This window comes from Apiospora hydei, assembly GCF_038363865.1.
Source record: "Apiospora hydei strain CBS 114990 chromosome Unknown utg000003l_segment0_segment0, whole genome shotgun sequence".
NCBI lineage: Eukaryota > Fungi > Ascomycota > Sordariomycetes > Amphisphaeriales > Apiosporaceae > Apiospora > Apiospora hydei.
The window spans coordinates 1,875,483-1,895,509 of record NW_027117362.1 but is presented as its reverse complement, the minus strand read 5'-3'; the positions used below and the strand labels follow the sequence as shown (position 1 = coordinate 1,895,509).

General features: G+C 53.6%; 7 protein-coding genes across 7 annotated transcripts; 5 read left to right on the top strand and 2 right to left on the bottom strand.

Annotated features, from left to right (window-relative positions):
• Positions 1–40: 40 nt before the first annotated feature.
• PG997_002403 (uncharacterized protein) lies at positions 41–901 on the top strand (the record flags this gene model as incomplete). The annotated part of the gene is made up of 1 exon (XM_066806718.1): positions 41–901. The coding sequence occupies one exon, from the start codon at positions 41–43 to the stop codon at positions 899–901; it is 861 nt and encodes a 286-aa protein (XP_066674014.1).
• A 515-nt stretch (positions 902–1,416) lies between these two features.
• On the top strand, positions 1,417–2,670 carry PG997_002402 (uncharacterized protein; the record flags this gene model as incomplete). The annotated part of the gene is made up of 5 exons (XM_066806717.1): positions 1,417–1,651; positions 1,721–1,830; positions 1,899–1,980; positions 2,040–2,089; positions 2,155–2,670. The coding sequence occupies 5 exons, from the start codon at positions 1,417–1,419 to the stop codon at positions 2,668–2,670; spliced, it is 993 nt and encodes a 330-aa protein (XP_066674013.1).
• Positions 2,671–3,245: 575 nt separating this feature from the next.
• On the bottom strand, positions 3,246–5,715 carry PG997_002401 (uncharacterized protein; the record flags this gene model as incomplete). The annotated part of the gene is made up of 7 exons (XM_066806716.1): positions 3,246–3,554; positions 3,644–4,008; positions 4,115–4,193; positions 4,255–4,285; positions 4,348–4,772; positions 4,839–5,322; positions 5,519–5,715. 7 exons carry the CDS (start codon positions 5,713–5,715, stop codon positions 3,246–3,248), a joined length of 1,890 nt encoding a protein of 629 aa, XP_066674012.1.
• A 1,588-nt stretch (positions 5,716–7,303) lies between these two features.
• PG997_002400 (uncharacterized protein) lies at positions 7,304–11,955 on the top strand (the record flags this gene model as incomplete). The annotated part of the gene is made up of 17 exons (XM_066806715.1): positions 7,304–7,727; positions 7,818–8,103; positions 8,194–8,335; positions 8,402–8,411; positions 8,500–8,696; positions 8,767–8,928; positions 8,994–8,999; positions 9,072–9,111; positions 9,179–9,309; positions 9,422–9,577; positions 9,607–9,990; positions 10,054–10,277; positions 10,335–10,750; positions 10,804–10,901; positions 10,972–11,250; positions 11,322–11,567; positions 11,650–11,955. 17 exons carry the CDS (start codon positions 7,304–7,306, stop codon positions 11,953–11,955), a joined length of 3,507 nt encoding a protein of 1,168 aa, XP_066674011.1.
• Positions 11,956–13,425: 1,470 nt separating this feature from the next.
• PG997_002399 (uncharacterized protein) lies at positions 13,426–15,687 on the top strand (the record flags this gene model as incomplete). Its single annotated transcript, XM_066806714.1, has 4 exons — positions 13,426–14,098; positions 14,150–14,331; positions 14,613–14,911; positions 14,980–15,687. The coding sequence occupies exons 1-4, from the start codon at positions 13,470–13,472 to the stop codon at positions 15,685–15,687; spliced, it is 1,818 nt and encodes a 605-aa protein (XP_066674010.1). The 5' UTR covers positions 13,426–13,469.
• A 1,057-nt stretch (positions 15,688–16,744) lies between these two features.
• On the top strand, positions 16,745–18,371 carry PG997_002398 (uncharacterized protein; the record flags this gene model as incomplete). Its single annotated transcript, XM_066806713.1, has 2 exons — positions 16,745–17,395; positions 17,505–18,371. 2 exons carry the CDS (start codon positions 16,745–16,747, stop codon positions 18,369–18,371), a joined length of 1,518 nt encoding a protein of 505 aa, XP_066674009.1.
• Positions 18,372–18,599: 228 nt separating this feature from the next.
• On the bottom strand, positions 18,600–19,994 carry PG997_002397 (alpha/beta-hydrolase; the record flags this gene model as incomplete). The annotated part of the gene is made up of 3 exons (XM_066806712.1): positions 18,600–19,032; positions 19,069–19,199; positions 19,392–19,994. The coding sequence occupies 3 exons, from the start codon at positions 19,992–19,994 to the stop codon at positions 18,600–18,602; spliced, it is 1,167 nt and encodes a 388-aa protein (XP_066674008.1).
• Positions 19,995–20,027: the final 33 nt, after the last annotated feature.

Below are 20,027 nucleotides of genomic sequence, written 5' to 3'. Positions count from 1 at the left end.
TGACTTGCTACTGGGTCATATCGCCTAGTGCTAAAGAGCCATGAGGATACTCTTGCGGCCTCCGCCGCCTTTCAGGGCGGCACGAGCCTTCCGAGCAGCTGCACCAAGACCTCCCGCGTTCACACGCCGTCAATTCCGCACCGGCTCAGCCCCGAGGATCAACTACACGCCACCGCAGAACCCTTATATGCACCCGCCGCCGAAGCCATGGCGCCACCGGTTCCGTGACATGGCCATCGGGTCCGCGCTCACCTTTGCCGGCTACTTCGGATACGTCTACTGGGAGTACCGCCAGATGGCCAAGGAGATGGCCGAGCTCGAGGAGATGCAGAAGGAGGACACCAAGTTCAAGGAGCGTATCCAGGCCGCGCGCATCGCCGGGGACGAGGACGCGCTCCGGGACCTCACGTTCCAGCGCCAACGGCACGTCATTAAGACCTTCCCCCACGACACGGTCAGCGAGTTTGGTCCCTTGCCTAGCTACCCTCTGGGCGACGACAACTGCGGCAAGGACTTGGTCCCCGAGAGCGACACGCTCGTCATCATCGAGAAGGACCCGGACACCAAGCAGATCTCAACGGTGCTGATTGCTGCTAATTTGCATGTGCCCGACATGCAATCTTCTACCGGTACTGTCGTCGTCGACCCGTCAGGAACTATGCCGCCATTCACAAGCAAACGAGAGCCCAGCTACGAGCCCCAGGATGAGAAGCTAAGAGAGCTTTTCAAGCGTTTTGAGTACCAGGCGCACTTCTGGGCCCGAAGGGGCGAGCTCAACGAAGACGGGGAATGTGCGGTCGCATTTGCCTTGCAAGATGCTGACAAGGTCTTCCTCTTCACCTTCCGAGACGGCTTCAGGACACTTCAAATCGCCCACCACATGATGCCAGTGGGAGAATAGGCAGGGAACTAGCCCAATTATATGGCTGGTAGGGTTGGTTAGGACGAGCTTGTATAACATCTGTACTAATTATTGCCTGGCGTCGCGGCGTTGCTGGCTCTGCTCACACTTCAAGGGCCTACCAACAAGCTGCTTGGCGTTCCTGGTATTCGGAGATCAAAGGCGACGACAAGAAGACGATAGACTTGTAAATTTATAATCACCCCAGAAACTGGACATGATGTTATATTGGGTGAAAAGCCCTGGCCCCTGATTCTCCCGCAATAACTACACATGCAAAAGTGGCACCATGCAAGATACATATGTACCCCATACCCCATGAACCCCCGCAGTCTATCTTTACTCAACTCCGCAGGAGTGCAGACTTGCACACGTCACTGCGTTGCAGTTGTAAACTGGGCATAAAAACATGTTACACGGGCATCGCAAGTAAAATATCTCACCAGAAAAAAAAAGGCAATCCCGAGACTCCTAATGTCAATCTTCAAGAATGCAACAACATGACTTAATTCACCATGGTGGCCTACGTATTTCCAAAGTTTGAAGATCTGCCACCGGTTCCCGATGCACCACAAGGGTGCCTCTGGGGCTTCTATGACAGGGACGGCCAAAAAGATGAGATTGGGTCGATCAACCTGCTGACACCCGAAGTGGTCAAAGAGGCCAGCGGCGAGATCCAGACTGGCAAACATGTGCAGTTGGACTGGCCTCTCGACTCCCTCAAGTTTCCAACTTGGGGTCGCAAGATATGTAAGTTTGGCTGTCACTTCGAATCAATAGTCTATATCCATGTACCGTTACTAAACAATGGCAATATAGTGGACCACCGGCTGCTCGACATGTCCCAGACCGAACAGAAGAGCTATGCTTTCGACGACGAGATCTCGATCAACACCCAAGCTTGCTCGCAGTGGGATAGTCTCAGACACGTAAAACTTCCATTCTTTATCTCAGTGCAAAATTTGATTCGATCCCATGTGCTGATGAACGCCGAAAGTGGTCAGCCTCAGAGCAACATCTGTTCTACAACGGCTTGACCTATGGAGAAGCCAGAGAATCCAAGAAAAGGGGCATCCACAGTACGTCACCCAATCTACATCTACTACTCCCCCTTCGGCGGTGGCTAACTCGTATGCAGACTTCTGTGACCGCGGTGGCATTGTAGGACGTGGCGTCCTCATCGACATGGTAAGTATGTCCAAACGCCGAAGATCTACCCTGCACCATCCCTCCCTTACCTTCTTCTTACGTAGGTGCGATATTGGGCGAAGATCGGCCAAGCCGCACCCGATCCCTGGGGCAGCTACGAGATCACCGCCGACGAATTGGACGCCGCCCTAGCCGACCAGCACGGGACCCAGACCAAGCAGGGCGACATCCTGCTCGTGCGCACCGGCTACGTCCAGCGCCACGACGCGGCCAGCGACCCGGAGCGACAAGAGGGGACCCAGGCCAATTTCCGCTCCATTGGCCTCGCGCCCCGCGAGTCCATGCTCCGCTGGCTGTACGACCGCCACTTCGCCGCCGTCGTCGCCGACAACGTCGCGGTTGAGGCGCTGCCCTCGCCGCCCGACAACGACTACCCTTCGCTCCTCCTGCACGACTGGCTGTTGGTCTGGTGGGGGACCCCGCTGGGCGAGCTCTGGAACCTCGAGGGGCTCGGCGAAGCGTGCAGCGAGCTCGGGCGCTGGACGTTCTTCCTCACCAGTGCGCCACTGAACATCACCGGAGGGGCCGCAAGTCCTCCCGGTGCTATTGCTATCTTCTGATAGGGCCAGATCTTAGAGTGCACTGCAGGAGACGAGAAATAGCGTCAAAGGCGATTGGTTACTTAACCCCCTTGCTTGATGATGATGGTATACGCCCTGCAGACGCCGAGTTGCTTAGATCGGAGATTTTCTATAGGCATACTAATCACTATCTCTTCAAGAACGTACACATATTGTCTTACATGTGAGTTGACGTGTAGTTGCATACCATGGTTGAAGCTGGGGAGGGAGATCACTGCATACATCAGCATGCACGCACGCACGCAAGGAGGCAGTCGGCGATTTCTACCACATTGTCTTAGATGTGACGTTGATAATCCGCAGCCACCATCTGGGCAGCTGAAACAATTCCGAGATCGACCTTTCCCCTCCTTGTCCTACCCCTGAGCAAAGGTACCCCCAGCCAACGTGTCTCATCCTCCAACCAATACACGTCGAGGTGCATAGAACGTGCTTCGCATTTTCCTTCCTTATTAAAGAGTATACAAAAAGATATGAGGGGATTGAGAACAAACGTAGACCAATAATTCACCTCCAAACGAGCGGCCATTGCCCAATCAAATCAACTCCCCGATTTACATCTCCGACGGAGCTGGCGTCTTCTTGACCCATACCTCACCGACGGGATCGCCCTCTTCCGCAACACATTCCCACTCTCCCATACCGTACGACTCCGGCGCGCGGCGCATCCCACGCCCACCACCCCCGACGATCAGATTGCCGGGCCTGTATTTGGGATCCAGCTTCATCCGCCGGATGACCGAACCATGAACCCGCGCGGTGTGTGGGATGTCCCTCACCTCGCCACAGGGAAGGGGCCAGCGGATAGGCTTCCACGACCCGTCGGATTGGAGGTCCATTCGACGGAACGGCATGTACTCCATCTATAGATAGTAGTAGATTAGCAGCTTGAAGACAATACCCCAGTCTCGGAATTCCAAGTAAGGGGCGATGGGCTGATTGAGAGACTCACAATCTTCCAGCTCATAACTTGCGTGTAGCTCAGCCCCGAGCCAAACTCCAAGGAGTCGTGAATGAGTGAGACGTGGGCCTGGTGCATCATTTCGTGGAACGGGTGAAGGTGGTATTGGTTCTTCTTCTCATGCCCATTGTCGACGTGGGACCCGCTGAAGTGGCTCCAGTCGGTAGCATCCATGTTCTTTTCTTCCTCGGCACTCTCAGGGCTCGGGCTCGCGGCGTCGATATGGATATCGGGAACCCTCCCGTTACCGCCGTCAGTCTGACCTCCAGAGCTCTGTGGCGGACTGTTGAGGTACTCGTTGTCGAGCGAGGCGGTGCAGTCCAGCTCAACAAGCTTCTCGGGATCGAAATGAAGGCCTACGTGGTCATGTAAGAAGAGTGTAATAACCAAAGCAGGCCGATGACAAAGTGAGTGTAGAGGCAATGATAGCCATTTACTGTCCGCGAGAAAGAACAGACTTACCGGCTTTCTGTGCTTCTCTAATCATGTAGGCCAGAGGCACGTGGCTTGCTGATTTACTGCCGGGTATATACTCCCATCCCTAGAGACTCAATTTAGCGACGATCACGACATAAGAGTCAGCGTCAAAAAGGGTCACATACTCCACCAACATCACCATGGCCACCAGCGAACCTAGTGATATATTAGGAAAAAGTAAGTAGTCGCCGTATGAAGTGGCATGAGAAGGAGCTCACCAAATCTCATCAATGTCCTGACAGTCGTCCTCAGAATCCGACTCGTACTCGAAGTCAACATGGGACGTGGAAGGGGCCTCCGCCGAGCCTCGTGACGTCCTGGACCTCGACCTCGAGTGAGGCCGGTAGGTCCGTTCGGTATCCGGTAGCTTCAACGTGTCCTTGCGCCCTCGTTCCTCGGCGACGGAGTTTCGTGGTTGCTGCTGCGACGGCTGAGACACGGCCAACCTCCTGGTACGGTATCTTTCGTTCGGGGTGTCAGCAGCAGCGCCATTGGTACTAGCATTCTTACCACGCGACACGTTGAATTGAGGACGGTAGTGGTGGCGCTTGTGTTTCTTCTCATTTTCGGCAGCTCCTTGGTAGATCAGATCCTGGCGGAACTTGGCTCGCCGCTCGTCGATACTGACACAATGGCGGATTACCTGAAATATTCAGCACTGTGATGATAGAGTCCCAAGAGCTAATGAATCTGAAAATGTCTTGCCTACCTTCGCGTTCGTCTTCGCTGTGTACGGAAACTTGGACCGCTGCATCCAGGCCGCCTCGAACCTCGGAACCGAGTTGACGGTATCGAAGAGACCAAGGAATCGGATGCGCTTGACGGGCCGGCTAAAAGTCTCGCGGAACCCCTTCATGAAGCGGTACATCTCGCGCTTCTGGGCCACGCCCTCCTCCGAGTTGTCGGTGCGGCGGGCCTGCCAGCGCGAAAAAGCCTTCCACGCGAACACGACCATCTCCTCGTTGCCGTGCGACAAGAGGCCCACGTAGTCGAGCATCTCGGCCAGGAAGCGCGCCACGTAGGCGCCCCTGGAGAACCCGAAGAAGTAGATCTCGTCCCCGGGGCTGTAGAAGCGCATCAGGAACCGGTAGCCGCCCACGACGTGCTGGTCGAAGGAGCTGCCCACGGCCGAGTCCTTCATCTTGAGGTACCAGGACCGGATGCGAGCGGCCGTGCTCGTGTGCGTGAGGGAGCTAGACACGACATAGGTTCCGATCTACAAGGAGGTATAAGCTCCTGACATTGTCAAGCTTTTACAGCAAAATAGAACATATACGTACACTATCATCAGAATTAGCACCTTCAACGGAGAACTTGTCATGTTACTTGGGGGATAGTTACCCTGGTTGATAGTAATGATATTGGTCGCCCGCTGTGCGGTCAAGGCACCTGAAGATTTTCAGGATATTTGAGTCGCTATCGTCTCCATGGAACTTGTTGCCGGTTCCATCGAAACAGAGCACCAGCTTACGAGGCGCCCGTCGAGTCTCTGTGTTGGGGTTCATAATGGGCTGGAACGTAGAGTCCTGTGAGTTGGAACGAAGCCGCCCAGTCTGAGCATTCGGGGCGAGATGCGACTTATCCATCATGGCGAATAGGTCAGTTCCAGCCTTTACACCCTTTCAAGGGCTCTGGTGTAAGTCGGACCAGGTATCTTGTGCGACCCAACACGATATGCGCTGTAATATAGAGACTATTACAAGGCGCCCAGTAAGAATTTAGTCAAGTGTGTAAGTTTGTTCGTCGTACGGTTGCATGACAGATTTGGCACGGTATTCTTGATACTTGTCAATGCCACCACCACTCACAGGCGACAGAAGTTGCATGCCGCCGTATCCTTGACGGGAAGACCGTCCACTGGCTTAGTCCCCTTCTGTATGCATGAACCTCGTCGTCCAAGGTAGATCCGACGCGGGCTGCCATGTCTCGGAATAGTGTGGATTCGCGATCGACGCACAGCATCCTGAAGGCTAGCAAAAGCCACCGAGCGAGCTAATATCATAACGGTAGCCCGTCGAGCTAATCACAACTTTAGTATCTTGAATATTGGATATGCCGCCGTGGTCGATGTGGTTACCTGTGGCGAGCCGGGATTGCCGTCTTCTTCACGAGCTACTGGAAGGGCTCTAGTTGCCGTTTTGGGGCCTTCATGGGATTACTGGCCTTGGCGAGGTATAGTATCGTCAAACCTTACAGCCTGTACAATGCTTGAGCCGTTATAGTGCGATATCGAGATTGACCTCAAGCGGTAGAGTGGCTTAATCCAACATTCCTCCCGCTGCTCCAGTGATGCAGAACCAACCCCCCAATACTTCTGATCTTCCTAACCCGCAATTCTAATTCGCGGGCTGTGTCTGTGCCAGAAGCTGGCTCATGATTTGCCAGTTGGTGGCTGGCTTATCACGGCCGCATTAGGGGTCAATAGCTTCGGTAGCTGTTGGAGGCTTTTTCTTGTTAGCGTGTCCCAGCCGCCCGTTCTTGTCGCCGCAACAATCATGTCTTAGACCGCGTGACCCACTGCCTGGTTGTTGTAACTTCACGATAATCACGGGAGTAGGGAGGGTATCCGCGACGGCTTTGACTGGTTGATCATTGGGATGTTCAGCTGCAATGAAGCCACGCCTCTCGACGGAATCGTGATGGATCTGCATGTCGGCTGCTCGAATAAGCAACGGCAAATGAGGTTGCAAACTTGTCAGACATGCGGCACGAAAACTTTGCTTTTGCAGCTATCTTGGCATCAAGCCCTCAGACGCTGGCCGCCATGGCCAGGGTTTGTATTGAAGCGGACGATCACTATCGACGCTGCCGGCGCTGCACCTACCCCGCTCAGGGATTGCCATATACGTCGTGTGGTCTCACAGCACAAGCCCGGCAAGACGCCGGCGGGATGCAATTGGACGATCAGATGGGCCTCTGCCGTGACATAGACCAGCTCATCCCATGACGGGAACAGGGAAGCAAACGACATAGGTGAGGGCCTTCTGGGAAACTAGTCCGGATCCTCTCCCTATTGTGTAATGAGGAAATTAGGTGGCGCGCCGAGATTGTTTTGAAAATAGCGGTCGCTGTGACTTATATCGTAGATGCCCAGATGGCGGATATGACATCTTGTCACTGATTTGAAGTTCTCTGACAATCTCGCCTTCCAGTACTGAATATACGAGCTGCGCCATGTCTGCAGAACTGAAATCCTACGAGGCCAATGGAACCAATGGAACCAACGGCACCAACGGCACCAGCAGAACCAATGGAACCAATGGAACCAATGGAACCAATGGAACCAATGGAACCAATGGAACCAATGGAACCAAGGGGAGCAACGGCACCAATGGCCACTTCGAGGAGCGCATAAACTCCGAGAGCTCGGTCGGCGTCGGCAAGTCGACAAGCAACATGTCAGGCCCCATGAAGAAGGAGAAGGCACCACCGCTACCGAAGCCGACTCGCGCAGGTGTCGACTCTTCCTTCGCACAGTTTGCGCAGCTGATCCACGCCTCGCGACGCCCACTGCCGATTCAGAATGGGGATGGGACGTATACCGAAGGCAAGAAGCGGCCGGGCCTCAAGAAGGACTTGCAGGCTCTCACGAGGAGAGGTAGGTCGTTACCTTTGCTGCTGATAATCTAACATCACCTACACCAGCAAAGATCCGCTTACTGACATGGGTTATGTTTTCCAACCATAGATGTGAGGACGGTCATAGACATCGTCAAGGGAAAGCTGAAGGGACCAATTATCGATGACAAGACCATGATCATGGAGAGGACGATCCAGCTGGTTGCTGGTCTTCCTCACAACTCGCGTCTTCGAGAGGAATTAACGAACCAGTTCATCAATGAACTCTGGGATACCCTCGACCACCCGCCACTCCTTTATATCGGCGACAAACACCAGTACCGAATGGCAGATGGATCGTGGAACAACCCGATGAACCCCATGCTCGGAGCTGCAGGTTCCACATATGCACGATCGTACGTAAATATCCTTGAGTTCTGCGAAGCTTTGGGTACTCTTTCCCGTGATGAAAAGGGGCTCTGCTAATATCGTTTCGACAATCGCAGATGTCGTCCAGGGATCAACACATTGGGCGCGATGCCTGACCCTGAGTTGATTTTCGACTCCATCATGTGTCGACGACAGTACCGCAAACATCCTAATAACGTCTCGAGCGTGCTGTGGTACTGGGCCACCATCATCATCCATGTAAGCAACTACGCAGCTACCTATACGTAATGAAACTTGGAAGCAGTCATACTAACACGAGCGTAGGATCTGTTCTGTAAGCAAAACCTCCAAACAGCGAAGCTAAAGATAGCGGCATATATGTGCCCAGAAATTGAGGAAGGACTGACCATTGTGACTTTCAGGGACCGACTTTACCGACATCTCGAAGACCAAGACATCCTCCTACCTCGATTTGTCCCCCCTATACGGCAGCAACCAAACTATGCAAGACTCGATCCGCACCTTCAAGGACGGCAAGATGAAGCCCGACACATATGCTGATAAGCGTCTGGTCGGCATGTTCCCGGGTGTCTCCGTTCTCTTGATCATGTTCAGCAGAGTATGCCTTGCTTGCCCTTGCCTGCTACCATGTTTGAGCAAAGAATAGGCGATGCTAACATTCGCACCAGTTCCACAACTACGTAGCCGAGAACCTGGCAGCCATCAATGAGAATGGAAGATTCACCAAGCCCTCATCAGACATTGACGATACCAAGGCCGCTGCGGCTTGGAAGAAGTACGACAATGATCTCTTCCAAACGGCGCGGTTGGTGACAGCCGGCCTGTATATAGTAAGTAGCACCCCCTGGAGCTAGTTGTAAGCAGAGTGGCCCGAAAGCTAACCAGGAGCCAATAGAACATTGTAGGTCTATACCGTCAAACTGGGACTCCCATTCCGGCTTGGGCTAGCAATGACTAACCCCTTGGCTACCAGACTCTAGTCGACTATGTCCGAAACATCGTCAACCTTAACCGTAAGTAGTGATTGCCTCAGGTGCGCGTAAGGTTTAGAACTCAAGTTAGCTAACTGGAAGATGACAGGGAGCAACACCACATGGACTCTCGATCCCCGTGCCGAGATGGGGAAGAACGCCGGAACGTTTGCCGGATCCGAACGAGGAACCGGAAGCATGGTGTCTGCCGAGTTCAACCTCGCTTACAGGTGGCACTCTGTAAGTGACACCGAAGAATATCATCCAACTGGACTTGGTTTTGATGTCGTCCCAACCCTCATTGAGAGGATGAATAATTGCCAATGAACGGAGGCTGACTTCCGAGTGATAGTGCATTTCGGACAAGGACGACAAGTGGGTTCAGGACTTCTACAGGGAGCTGTTCGGCAAGGACCCATTGAACCTGACCACGCACGACATGATGATGGGTTTCATGAAGTTCGAGAAGAGTATTCGTAAGTTGGACCCCAAACTGTCACGCTGGTTAGTCAGTTTCAAGGCGCTGACTCCATACAGCGGATGAGCCGTCCGAACGTACTTTCGGGGGCTTCAAGCGTGGTGCCAATGGCTTTTTTCGACGACAATGACCTGGTGGAATGCATCGCATCGGCCATCGAAGACTGCGCCGGTTCCTTTGGAGGCAGGAACGTGCCACAGTCTATGAAGCCTGTTGAGATCCTCGGCATCCTCCAGGGTCGCAAGTGGAACGTCGCCGGGCTCAACGAGTTCCGCAAGCACTTCGGTCTCAAGCCGTACGAGAAGTTCGAGGAGATCAACTCTGACCCCGATATCGCCAACTCTCTCCGTCATCTCTACGAACACCCAGACTTTGTGGAGCTATACCCGGGTCTCGTCGCCGAAGAAGCCAAGGAGCCTATGGTTCCTGGTGTCGGTATCGCTGTAAGTTGATACCTGCGTATATGTTTGACCCATCAATTGAGATTGATCTATTTCCGCTGTTAGCCAACCTACACCATATCGCGTGTCATCCTTTCGGACGCAGTTTGTCTTACGCGCGGTGATCGCTTCTACACGACTGACTATCACCCGCGCTACCTGACGAGCTGGGGCTACAATGAGGTCGCATACGACCTCAACATGAACCAGGGTTGTGTGTTCTACAAGCTTTTCATCAGAGCCTTCCCCAATCATTTCAAGGGCGACTCTGTCTACGCCCATTACCCCATGTGAGTTACACGAAAACCAATTGAACATTCGAGACAAAGCTGACTTACCCAACTCAGGTGTGTCCCGAGCGAAACCAAGAAGATCCTAACCAACTTGGGCCGCGTCAACGACTTCAGCTTCGACCGACCCTCCTTCATTCCCCCGAGGGTCAACATCACCACGTACGGTGGAGCCGCCCATGTCCTCAAGCGTCAGGATGTGTACAAGGTCACCTGGAATGAGGGGTTGTCGTTCCTCATGGGCGACGGCGGCAGCCGCTTCATGCTGTCGGGCGATACTGCATTCCATGCCGGCCAGCGCCGATGCATGCACGAGCAGATGTACAAGGACAACTGGCAGACAAGCATCAAGACCTTCTACGCCCAGATCACCGACAAGCTGATCAAAGAGAAGAGCTACAAGCTGGCCGGGAAGAATTTCGTCGATGTCATCCGTGATGTCGGAAATATCGGCCCTGTGCACTTTGCTTCTCGTGGGTTTTCTCCTGGATCTTTCTTATATGCCTGCGCTAACTGGCAACGAAAGGAATGTTCAACCTACCGCTCAAGACCAAAGACAACCCCAAGGGTATTTACTCGGAGCACGAGCTTTATATGGTCCTCGCCATAATTTTCGTCTGTATAGTAAGTCATCATAAAAGCACACTGGTTTGGATCACTTCTACTGCAGAAATGACTGACTGATGGCCTCTAGTTCTTCGATATTGATCCCGTGAAGTCCTTCCCACTGCGGCAAGCGGCAAAGGGGGTGGCCACGCAACTCGGCAAGCTCATTGAAGCGAACGTCAAGCTGGTGACCGGTATCGGTCTCCGCGGATTCTTTGCCGCAAAGCCTGACAAGAACGATCCCCTGGGGGCTTATGGCGTAAATCTGATCAAGGGTCTGCACAAGTCCGGGCTCAGCGTCAGCGACATCGCCTGGAGCCATCTGCTGCCCACTGCAGGAGCCAGTGTTCCCAACATCGCCGAAGTGGTAAGCAACTGATATAACCCCATCGAACTGACACGGGTTACCAGAGGCTTGTTGATTGACATCTGTTGCAGTTCGCACAAGCCGTTGACTTCTACCTTGGTCCGCATGGTGTGAAGCACATCCCGGAGATGTACCACATCGCCAACTCTCCTGCATCGGCCGAGACGGACGCGATGCTACTCGGATATTGTATGGAAGGTATTCGTCTGGCGGGAACCTTTGGGTCCTACCGACAGGCCGCTTCAGACGACGTCATCCGCGAAGACGACGGTCGCGACGTCCACGTCAAATCTGGTGACCGAGTCTTCGTATCATTTGTAAGTACCCCGCTCCTCTGCTCGATCTTCTGATTATCCGTCGCATTTCGGCCGCTGACTTTGTATGTTCCTCTCATTGCAGGTCGGAGCAGCCAAGGACGTGAACCATTTCCCGAACCCCGAAGAAGTCAACCCCAGCCGGCCGCTTGATGCTTACATCCACTTCGGGCTCGGGCCGCATGCCTGCCTCGGACGCAACGCGGCTCAGGCGGCTCTCACCGAGATGTTCCGCGCCGTGTTCAAGCTCCGCAATGTCCGTCGGGCTCCCGGTCCTCAGGGAGAGCTCAAGAAGGTGCCGCGTCCGGGAGGGTTCTATGTCTATATGAGAGAAGATCAGGGCGCGTACTTCCCGTTTCCTTGCACGATGAAGATCTGCTATGATAACTGAGACCTTGCTTAGGGTACTCATGTAGGTAGGTGATATGTTATGATACGGACTGAGTAGGATAAGGAAAAATGACGTTCGGATTGATTCATTGCGCATGTAGCACTCGTTGGGAACCAGTCTGTCCTTGCGAAGATACTAGGTAGAAGTTCAAGATACCACTCGTTATATTCGCGGTGGAGGATTTTGATTGGTTGTGGTAGTGCAATGCGGGGTGAAAGTTAATAAGATCTTGGTGCCAACATGCGGAAGGTCTGGTTATTTCAGATCCAGATCAGGTGGACCTACCACCTACCAGTCTTTCAACATTGAATGTTACAGGTGGAATTTTGCCCCTTCCTGCAATCAATTATGCCTTGCTTCGTAACTTCCTCCATGGGTCTGTCTGATGAAACTCAAATCCACTGTCGACCTCAGCCTGGCATCCACTCGATGTAGTGCGTGGTTGCCTCCAAAGACTGCTGTGTGCACTTCCTCACTACGGATGTTGGTGTGGAGAGCATTTGCCTGTCCATTTCTACAAGTACCTAAGGTTAGGTGAACACTAGGTAAACTGCAGATGCACCTGCGCTACTTAAGCACACTCTTGCACACTTACAGCTTCAGCAACCGTCGTATCCACGAGCCGGACACGACCTGACCAACGATCGTGCCAAGTTGATAAGCTCATTCTGGGCAGCCGCCCTTTAACGCAACTACCCCGGCTTCGGGCGGGGAGATGCGAGCGGGACGCCCATGAAGATCCCCGCAATGGCATCCACTGCCTCACAGGGTCTTATCAACATGAACTACTTGGCTTGCTTGGGAGGTCGAGGCTCCTCTTTTCGGATTTACAATACCGGCAAAGTCTCTCGGGGACAAGAAGGTGGCAGGCAGTATTCCAAGAATTATGGACAGCAGCCATAATTGCCGCTGCCTCCCGGGAATCCCAAGCCGCACATTGTTCCCCAAGGCTCGCTCACAATGTGACGCAAGCTGTCATTTTTATCGTCTCTTGTACGTTCCATCTATATTCGTTGACTCGAGTGCGCTGCACTCTACTTAATACTCTTTTACCAGGGGATATGGATAGTCCCATGATTAACGAGGTGGTTGTGTGTACTTCCCCTAAGGAGAAGGAGACAGCTCCGCGACCAATGAAGAGGCCCAGAGTCGCTGTCGCCTGTCAACGGTCAGTCTTCCTCAAACTTTACTGCTCTTAGTCCTTGAACCACGCATCCTAACACAGACTCAATAGATGCAAGAGGAGAAAACAGATAAGTCTATCAATCTTGGACTTCCGAGAAATGAATGCCCACTGACAGTCTTGCTGCACAAATGCAATGGGCTGCATCCCTGTTTGAACTGTAAGCTTGACCATGAGACTTGCGTCACCTCATCATCGGCTATATTGTGGCCAAATCCCCTAGTACGGAGCAGCGCTTCCTACTTTAAGAACGTGTAGAAGGTGTTGCTGCTAAAGATCGGTTACAGGCCAAGACTTTGGGGCCGACTGCATCTATCTCCCGCCCAAGTCGATGACTATTCATCGAGACCACCGAGATCACCAGCAGAAGTCGGTCCAAGCTGTAGAAGACCGGGTAGCTGAGCTCGAGTCGATTCTTCGAAGGGAGGGTATAAGTAATACCCGCAGCAAGCGTAAACGGCACACAGAAAATGGTGAATTTACCACTGTCCTCACCCCCGTCGAATCAGTCGAATCTCCCACTGTTATACAATGGAAACCATCTCCAGCGCCCTCGGACTCTCGATCCGATATCGCGTCGCAGAGCCTCAGTCATCAGTCCAGAGTTGCTACTGGCACAGTGATGGATATCCTGGGTGACCTGTCAATCGAAGCTCCTGGGGCTTTCTTCGGGAGTTCATCGCAGATCACGATGAACAGAGTGATTGCTAGCATTATTCAAGCTAGAAAAGAACGGGTGGACGCTCCGAAGAAGCCCGCCTGGCAGCAACTGAGCCCAGATTCGGAAACCTCTGTATCGACCTCAGACAATGCGGCGAGATTTCCTCAGATATCGGCCGGGGTTGCCCAAAGGCTATTCGATTGCTACCTGAGCCATTTTGCCACTTGTTGGCCTATTCTGCAGACGTCCTTTATACACCTACTCCATACTGAGCGCGATAATCTCTCCGACGTATTCTTGTAGGTTTCAGAGTCCTGAGAACAGCTAACAACATTACTTACTTTGACCAGCACGAGTGTTTTACATCTGGTCTATGCCATTGCAGGTCGGTACTTGGAGGCTGCTGGAGAAACCGGGACCTTCTTCCCCAATCAGCATCTAGCCGCAGCAATGAAAAACATCGATGAAATTATCCGGCTTCATGGCATACGCTCAATTCAATTCCTGCTCCTGCTCTCAATATACAGTCTAAGTTCACCCCGAGGACCAGGGGCCTGGACATATATCGGGCTGGCTATGAGGCAGTGCATTGACCTAGGTCTACATCGGAAAATGCGCAAGCCCGAATCGCTTTATGAATATGAGATGCGGAAAAGAGTCTTTTGGACTTGCTATTGCCTAGACCGCCAGGTATCTACTTCTTCAGGTAGGCCATTTGCCATATCAGATCGAGACTTTGATGTCGAGGTAAGCACCATTCCGTCGCAAGTTCATAAGAATAAAGTTGACACTGCGTGTGTCAGCTTCCCCTAGATATAGACGAAGAGACCGAACACTTTGAAATGCTTCAAACGACGTACGAAGCGTCTGAGTTGCCAGGATCCAGGATATTGCCGCAAGCACCGTCAATGACTGGGTTCATACACGTCTGTAAACTCCGCGTCATGGAGTCGCACATTCAGCAGTCCATCTACAGAGTCGATCAGCCCACTACTTTAACCGAGATGGAGGTTGAAGGCTTTCTCGAGAAGCTTGAAGGATGGAAGTCACGTATCCCAGTGGATTTCAACTCACCTTCCCATATGACAGCCGGTGTCGAGTACAATACTTATGTGAGGCACTTCCCACTAGTGAGAATAACATGCATCTTCTTGAACATTGCTGATATCGTACGGTATAGATGCTTTACTATTACAAGTCCTTACATTACTTGTTGCGCCCTTTCCTTCTCTTGGGAGAGTTTCAGACCAAATTTGTTCGAAGATGCACCGATGCCTGCGGCGGCGTTTGTCGAACATATAAGAAGCTCCATCAAGCCATGCCCATTGGGTTCTCTTTCATCGATCTAGTCTCTGTGTTTTCCGCGGGAATGGCATTGATCTACTGTGTTTGGACCTCACCGAAAGATGTTCTCGGCATCAACAGCAGCAACGACATGAACGCCTGTAGCATTGTACTCTACATTATTACGGAACGCTTACCGGTCGCGCGGAAGTACCGGGACATCTTTGAAACGGTCAAGATGATGGTATCGGAGTCTATCGAAGAAAACCAATACGAAGCAAGACGGCCCATTGCCAAATTACGATCGTTTATCCAAGCCGCTCTGCCTGAGCTCGACTCAGACCAAGATGAGGAAGGTAAGCTTTCGGCCATGATGTCGGACATGACAGGAGAACCTGCACCACGGAGCGAGAGCGCTTCAACTTCGTCGGCACCAACCGAATGCAACAATTCGGGTTCTATTGCTTCAGCGCAACCAAACCAGAGCCTTCCTCTGGACGGGATACCGCTCGACTTTGAGCAGGCTGACGCCTATAATGCCATGGATCTGCAATTGGGGACGATTTTCGCAGCACCTGGCATTGAGTGGACAGCCAAGACATGACCTGCATCGACGTAACCCTACGTTTTGACGGAACTGAAGCAGATGACTGAAGTTGTGAACACACTTCGCCATATGACTATCAGTTTTCAGCGATATAGGGGGAAACGAGCTAAGTCCGGTCTGGGTGCATACATAGAGTTTTACCCTGAGCAGATATGTGAGCTCATGCGACCAGAAGTTTACTATCTCGATGCAGTCGTTTCAGTGGGAGATATATACCTCGGATGAGGGAGTTTGTCGCAGATGTTCTGTACATTGAGTTGGGGTTGCGAAGAGGGGTACATGGGCTGAAACAAAACACTCACCATACCAACACCCACGGGGACCCATGGGGCATGCACCGCGGCCGTCTATCACACCTCATTACTTCTATGGTTCCGAGGCTTGGGGTGGGCTCGCGGGCTTCTGCCGTGTCGATCTTGAAAATGAGCCCATCTCGCCGTGAAGCTTTATTAGCATGCCTTAGGCATGCATATTGTCACCTGGTCCTTGAGGATGATTGATCTTCGCTCCAACAAAGTCGGGTGGGGCTTTTTTCGGATCTTGAAAGCAAGTGGAAGCCAGCATGGTACCATATAACTCGGAGTTATACGAGACGATCATTTCCAGTTTCGCGTATGGTCATGTTGACCTTTCATATTTGACCTGACTCTCTCTCTGTTTCCTTTGCCCGTTCGGTCTGTGGCAATCTGGGGGAGGAGCGGGAATGAGATGCTTAACTCCAACAGCGGCATTTGATTCACTCACACACGAAAGCTTAATATCGGATGAAACTTTTCTCTGCCTGTACAGCGTTTTGACGTTTCCAACTGTTTGGTTTGAGTTCCTTGTACGTGTCTCCGATACCTGCTCTTTATGGGTTGTATTTATGTATCGTAGCATCCCTCTTGTTCTTTTACGCGTTTCTTCCCCTGACATACATTTGTTTCTTCAACCTATTGCGCATCATAACCCCGGCGGACATTGAAAGGAAGGGAGCCAGAGGAAAAGGATAGTCCCGGTGATAAATTATTTACACCGCAATTTGGCAACCAAGTTCAACTCCATACTCGCAAACATGAGGTGGTCTCTTCCCAATCTAGCCTCACGGCTGGCAGCATCCTTTGCCCTCTGGTCTGCTGCTGCACTCTTAGCAGCCCCTACTGCCGTCGCTGGCGCTGCCAACACGGCGGCGGCGGCGGCTGCGCCGTGGCCCAACGGACCCTTCGTCACCTCGGACCGCTGGATGACGGACAAGTCAGGCAACATCGTCACGTACGCGGGCGTCAACTGGCCGGGCCACGTCGACGTCATGATCCCCGAGGGCCTGCAGTACCAGTCCATAACGTCCATCGTGTCCAAGATCAAGTCGCTCGGCATGAACGCCGTCCGGCTGACGTTCGCCATCGAGATGATCGACCAGATCACCCACAAGGACATCCCCATCTCCAAGGCGTTCACGGATGCGCTCGGGCAGGAAAATGGGATGGCGGTGCTGCAGAAGGTGCTGAAGAACCACCAGGGGCTGTTCGACGAGAACACGACTAGGCTGCAGGTTTTCGATGCCGTGGCTGCTGAGTGTGCTAAGCAGCAGATCTACGTACACCTCGATAACCATGTTTCCAAGGCTGGGTGGTGCTGCAACCCCTTTGACGGCAACAGTTGGTTTGGTGACAGGTACTTCTCGGTGGACAACTGGAAGCGAGGAGTGGCCTACATGGCCAATCACGTAAGTCTAATTTTTCTTTTCTCTTTCCTTTTCTCTCCTCCCTTTATTTCCTTTTTGGGATGCGATACTTGCCTAGAACTGAAAACAAAGCCCTAACACTGAGAAACAGGGCAAGAACTGGCCCAACCTCATGTCCATAGCCCTCCGCAACGAGCTGCGCGGCCCCATCCTAAGCAGCGGCAAGCCAGAGCCCTACACCTGGGACACCTGGTACAGCCGCATGCGCGAGGGCGCCGACGACGTCTTCAAAGCGAACCCGGACCTGCTCATCTTCCTGTCCGGCCTGGACAGCGACACGAACATCGGCCCCGTCGTGAACCAGCAGCCCGGCAAGCCGCTCGCCGGCGGCGGCGGCGCCAACTTCAGCCGCGCCGACTTCAGGGGGTACGGCGACGACAAGCTCGTCCTGGAGCTGCACTACTACGACATCTTGCACGGCAGCAAGCCGCGGGACTGCGACCAGGTGGGCCGCGAGCTCGACAACGCCGGCTTCTCCGCGCTCGGCAACGCGTCGGCCGGTGTCGCGGAAGCGACGAACCGGTTCCCCGTCCTCCTGACCGAGTTCGGGTTTCCCCAGGACAACAGCACCTACACCCAGACGATCCACCGGTGCACCGAGCAGTTCCTGGCGGACCGGCAGGCCGGCTGGACCATCTGGCCGCTGGGCGGCAGCTACTACATTCGCGAGGACAAGCAGGACTACGACGAGCCGTGGGGCCTGCTGACGCACGACTGGAGCGACTGGCGCTCGCCCGAGCACATCCAGAACGGATTGCGGCCGCTGATCAAGGCGAGCCAGGCGGCGTCGGGAGGGCGGGCTCCTGCTGCTCCGGCGAAGGACCAAGACCAGGACGGTGGTGATGGGAAGGAGAATGGTGGCGTGCAGCGACGGTCCGCGTCTTCCATGGGATTTTCGATAGCGCCGCTTGGGTTGTGGGCGGCTATGACGTACGGTATTGTTGCGTTGGGTTTGTGATTTAGGAATGGCAAGGTAGATTTTTCATTAATATCGTTAATATATCGTTAATAAGCCGAAAGGAGAAAGACAGTTGAAATCGTCCCCTAATCCAAAACACATATTCGTTGTCCGCCCTCATACTCATTATGATATCCACCGTTTATCCATTCTTTGTTCTATACCTCTTCATTCATTATCGTTCACTCTCTCTGAATGCTCATAATATCCCGTCATGATGCTCCTTTTTCACGAAGTGAGACCGTTTCCGCTGGGCTGATCAAGCGACGGGCACAGCACCTCCAGGTTGTGCAAGCTGACATTGGTCGCCGTAACGGCCGGCGCGGGCGCAAAGGACCGGACCAGGCCGTTGTCAACGCTGGTCCACTCGGGCCAGCCCACCTTTGCGCTCATGGTGGCGGGGTCGCCCGAGCTCGCGACAAAGGTCAGCCACGAGTCCTGCATCAGGGCGCTCGTCTGGCGCTCGAACTCGGTCGGGGCGCCGCCGTACAGCTGGTACGTTCCCATGATGAGCGGGAGCTCCGACTCGTGGTAGGCGCCCAGGAAGGGCTTGGGCGCGATGTCGGTGAAGTTGCCCGAGTACAGGTAGCGGTAGACGGGGGAGGCCAGCCGCGAGACGGTCGCTAGAATCCATCCCCGCGTATGAGTAAATTGTCCTTGTCTTGTGATGTAAGTAGGAGTGCAGCAAAGTACTTACGCAGCTGATTTGTAGGCAGGGCAGAAGAAGTAGCCAAAGGTCACAGCGTTGGCCAATGTGTCATTGACACCGTTGATACCCAACGGCACGAATGCATTCCCATCTTGCGCATTGGTGCCGATCAAGGTAGGCTATTCACAGTGTATATCAGTATCCTGGCCCAAAAGCCGCCGGAAAGGGGGTACTGAAAAGTGGAAGCTACGCTCGGCAGACAAGGCAAGTTTCTGCCGCTTAGAATGGATCGATGGTAGCACTTACAAGCTTGGCGATCTTGCCCGACAATGCGCGCGCTTGTAGTCGGCGAAGAATGTTCTATCGTCAACGATAGGAGTGAAGGTGATGATTGGTTGGGTCAAGTTATCTTGGTACTCCTGCAGGAAATTCTCAATGACGAGGGCGTCGACCTTGCGCATGCAAGCGAGCTCCGCGGCGGGATCGAGGCTGCCGCAGCCGACGTGGGCCGCCACGAAGCTGAAGTTGGAGTGTGACACGTCGGCGGTGGCGGTATACAAGATGGGCGCCGGGAAGAACTCGCTGCCCGAGTCCATCAGCTGCGTGTTCACAATGGGGTCATCGGGGTACGCGTATCCATAGGTTCCGACCGAGATGGCGCCGGCGCTCTGGCCCCAGAGTCCGATGCGTTTGGTGTCGCCCCCGAACGCCGCAATATTGTCGCGCACCCACTCCACGGCGGCTCGCTGGTCCAGCAGGCCGGGATTCTCCTCGTTGGCGGGCAGGCCCGCGGCGTTGGGGAAGCCGAAGATGTTGAGGCGGTAGTTGAACGTCACCACGATGTGGTCCTGCGTGCGTTGTACCCATTCGCCCGGGATCAGGTAGGGTGTATCTTCGCCGCCATACTGGAAGTTTCCCCGTAGATGAATATGATGACCGGCAAGTTCTTCTTCTGGGTGCCACGCGGCGCCCATACACTGACCGTCAAACAGTCCTCAGAGATTGGA